Here is a 2,500-nt window from a genome sequence, read left to right as displayed (position 1 = left end):
AATGATAAATGAATAAATAGCCAAATGTACATAAAAATAATGTCTATGGAAAAGATGGTTTCATGAATACTATAAAACAACATTAAATTTTAATGGATGCGTGGATGTCGCGTTTTTTTTTTCTTCTCCTTCTTCTTCTTCTTTTCATGCTAAAAAAAGTGTTCGTCTGGAAAATCACTCCTTTCTTTCTGTTTCTTTCTTTCTCTCTCTCTCTCTCACTCTCTTTCTTTCTCTCTCACTCATTCTCACTCTCTCTCTCTCTCTTTCTCTCTCTCTCTCTCACACACACACTCTCACTCTCTCGCTCTCTCTCTCTCACTCACTCTCTCTCTCTCTATCTATCTCTCTTTCTCTCTATCTGGCATATCTCACCTCCTCTCTCTCTCTCTCTCTCTCTCACACACACACTCTCTCTCTCTTTCTCTCTCTCTCACTCACTCACTCTCTCTCTCTCTCTCTCTCTCTCTCTCTCTCTCTCTCTCTCTCTCTCTCTTTCACTCAATCTCTCTCTTTCTCTCACTTACTCACTCTCTCTCTCTCTCTTTCTCTCTATCTGGCATATCTAACCTCCTCTCTCTCTCTCTCTCTCTCTCACCTCCATGATCAAACGAACTCGTACCTTTAGCATAAAAGGTATTTAACGGTTGAAATAATTGGCATTATTGACAATACTCTTTTCTCTCCCTCAGCAAATGTGACCTTGTGCCGATCGTACCTCGCGGGGTCGACTACCCTTAAAGAGAGGACTGTCGGCATTGCAATTATTGCAGCTGCACAGGCACTGGGTTTCGTCGTAGGGCCAGGTAAGGAGCTCCGTAAGGGGTAGGTGTGGCAAGGTTGATGGCTGTTGATTTGCGCTGTGGTGTAGTGCGGTATGTGTGTGTGTGTGTTTGTGTGTGTGTGTGTGTTTGTGTGTGTGTGTATGTGTGTAAGTGTAAGCGTGTGTGTGTGTGTGTGAGTGTGTATGTGCGTGTGTGCTTGTGTAAGTGCGTGCATATGCATATATGCGTGTCCGTGTGCGTGTGCGTATGTCTGTCCGTGTTCGTGCGTGTGTAAGCATACACGACCAACCAACCAACCAACCCCCTCTCCCTCCCTCCCTCCCCCCAGGCATCCAGACCATCGTAACGATCGCCATCCCAGAGCCTGTGGACACGGGCGTCGACTGGCTGGTATGGGACAAGTTCACGGCCGCGGGGTGGACCGCCGCCCTCCTCGGCCTCATAAACCTCATACTCCTCCTGCCGTGCATCTTCCAGGTACTCATTCCCACTCATGTTGGCGTCCGCTTTTGCTTGGTCGTGCGTGCGGGACAAGATCCTTACTGTTGGTCGTCTGGATTTATTTATTTATTTTATTATTGATCTTTTTTTTTTATTTATTTATGGAGTGGCGGACCTTGCTTGTACTTTAAGTCTTGTGTTATATTAAAGTGTTGAGAAAGGTCAAAGAGAAGTATATGAGGCACTATGTTTATATGTATATGCACTTTATTTGTGCGTTTGTATACGTGTGTATATATATACACATGTATATCTGATCTATATTCGAATCATCTATCTATCTATCTATATATATATATATATAAATAGATAGATAGATATATCTCCCCTCGACCGAGTATATTTAATCTATACCTCATAATGGTATTCGAATTATCAGTCATGTATATACATATATATTATGAAAAAGTAATCTCTCAGAGTTGTCATCCATCCTCTCTCTCTCCCCATTCACCCTCTCTCCTCTCTCTCTCTCCTCTCTCTCTCTCCTCTCTCTCTCCCCATTGACCCTCTCTCCTCTCTCTCTCCCCATTCACCCTCTCTCCTCTCTCTCTCCTCTCTCTCTCTCCTCTCTCTCTCTCCCTCCTCTCTCTCTCTCCTCTCTCTCTCTCCTCTCTCTCTCCTCTCTCTCTCTCCTCTCTCTCTCTCCCTCCTCTCTCTCTCTCCTCTCTCTCCCTCCTCTCTCTCTCTCCTCTCTCCCGCACCGGCGCTTCCTTCGCCAGGAGTACAACATAGCCGAGAAGGAGCGCGCCCTGATGAACGCCGGTCGCAAGGACAAGGAGCTGCGCCTCCCGAAGCCCGACTACGTGAGCCTCGCCGCCATCCTGTTCGGCTTCTTCATCACGCTCTTCATCTACGTCCTGCTGGAGACGCTGGCCGAGCCCTTCATGACGGACCAGTACGGCTGGACCGACGACAAGGCCATGGTTGTCGTCGGAATCGCGCTGAGTGGCGGCGGCTTCCTGTCCATCTTCATGTTCGTGCTGAGCGGCGTGCTGTCCAAGAAGTACGACGAGAGGCTGGTCATGATGATCCTGGGCTTCGTGCCGCTCATGGTTGGGACGTTCCTGTTCCTGCCTTGGGGTCCGGGCGTGATCCCCATGCAGGTGTGCAACACGACGATGGATAACCTCACCACGACCGTGGCCACGACGACAACTTCGACGACTCAAACTCCCACTCTGATGGAGGTCGGTCTCGCGGAGCCGCCGTACTTC

At 48.3% G+C, this 2,500-nt stretch overlaps 1 protein-coding gene across 1 annotated transcript in view; it reads left to right on the top strand.

The window, feature by feature from the left end:
• LOC122245443 (major facilitator superfamily domain-containing protein 8) overlaps positions 1–2,500 on the top strand; it is a 19,415-nt gene that overhangs the window by 16,198 nt on the left and 717 nt on the right. Inside the window, exons 6-8 of the mRNA XM_086537923.1 lie at positions 690–803; positions 1,111–1,259; positions 2,006–2,500. The exon at positions 2,006–2,500 is cut by the window's right edge and continues 717 nt beyond it. Of these exons, the coding sequence (XP_086394049.1) occupies positions 690–803; positions 1,111–1,259; positions 2,006–2,500 (758 nt within the window). The remainder of the gene's footprint in view (positions 1–689; positions 804–1,110; positions 1,260–2,005) is intronic.

The sequence above is a fragment of the Penaeus japonicus genome, unplaced genomic scaffold (genome assembly GCF_977035675.1).
Source record: "Penaeus japonicus unplaced genomic scaffold, GWHDUDI00000001_assembly GWHDUDI00000006, whole genome shotgun sequence".
Lineage (NCBI taxonomy): Eukaryota > Metazoa > Arthropoda > Malacostraca > Decapoda > Penaeidae > Penaeus > Penaeus japonicus.
Note: the sequence above shows the minus strand (reverse complement) of the source record. Positions and strands in the feature narration are given on the sequence as shown.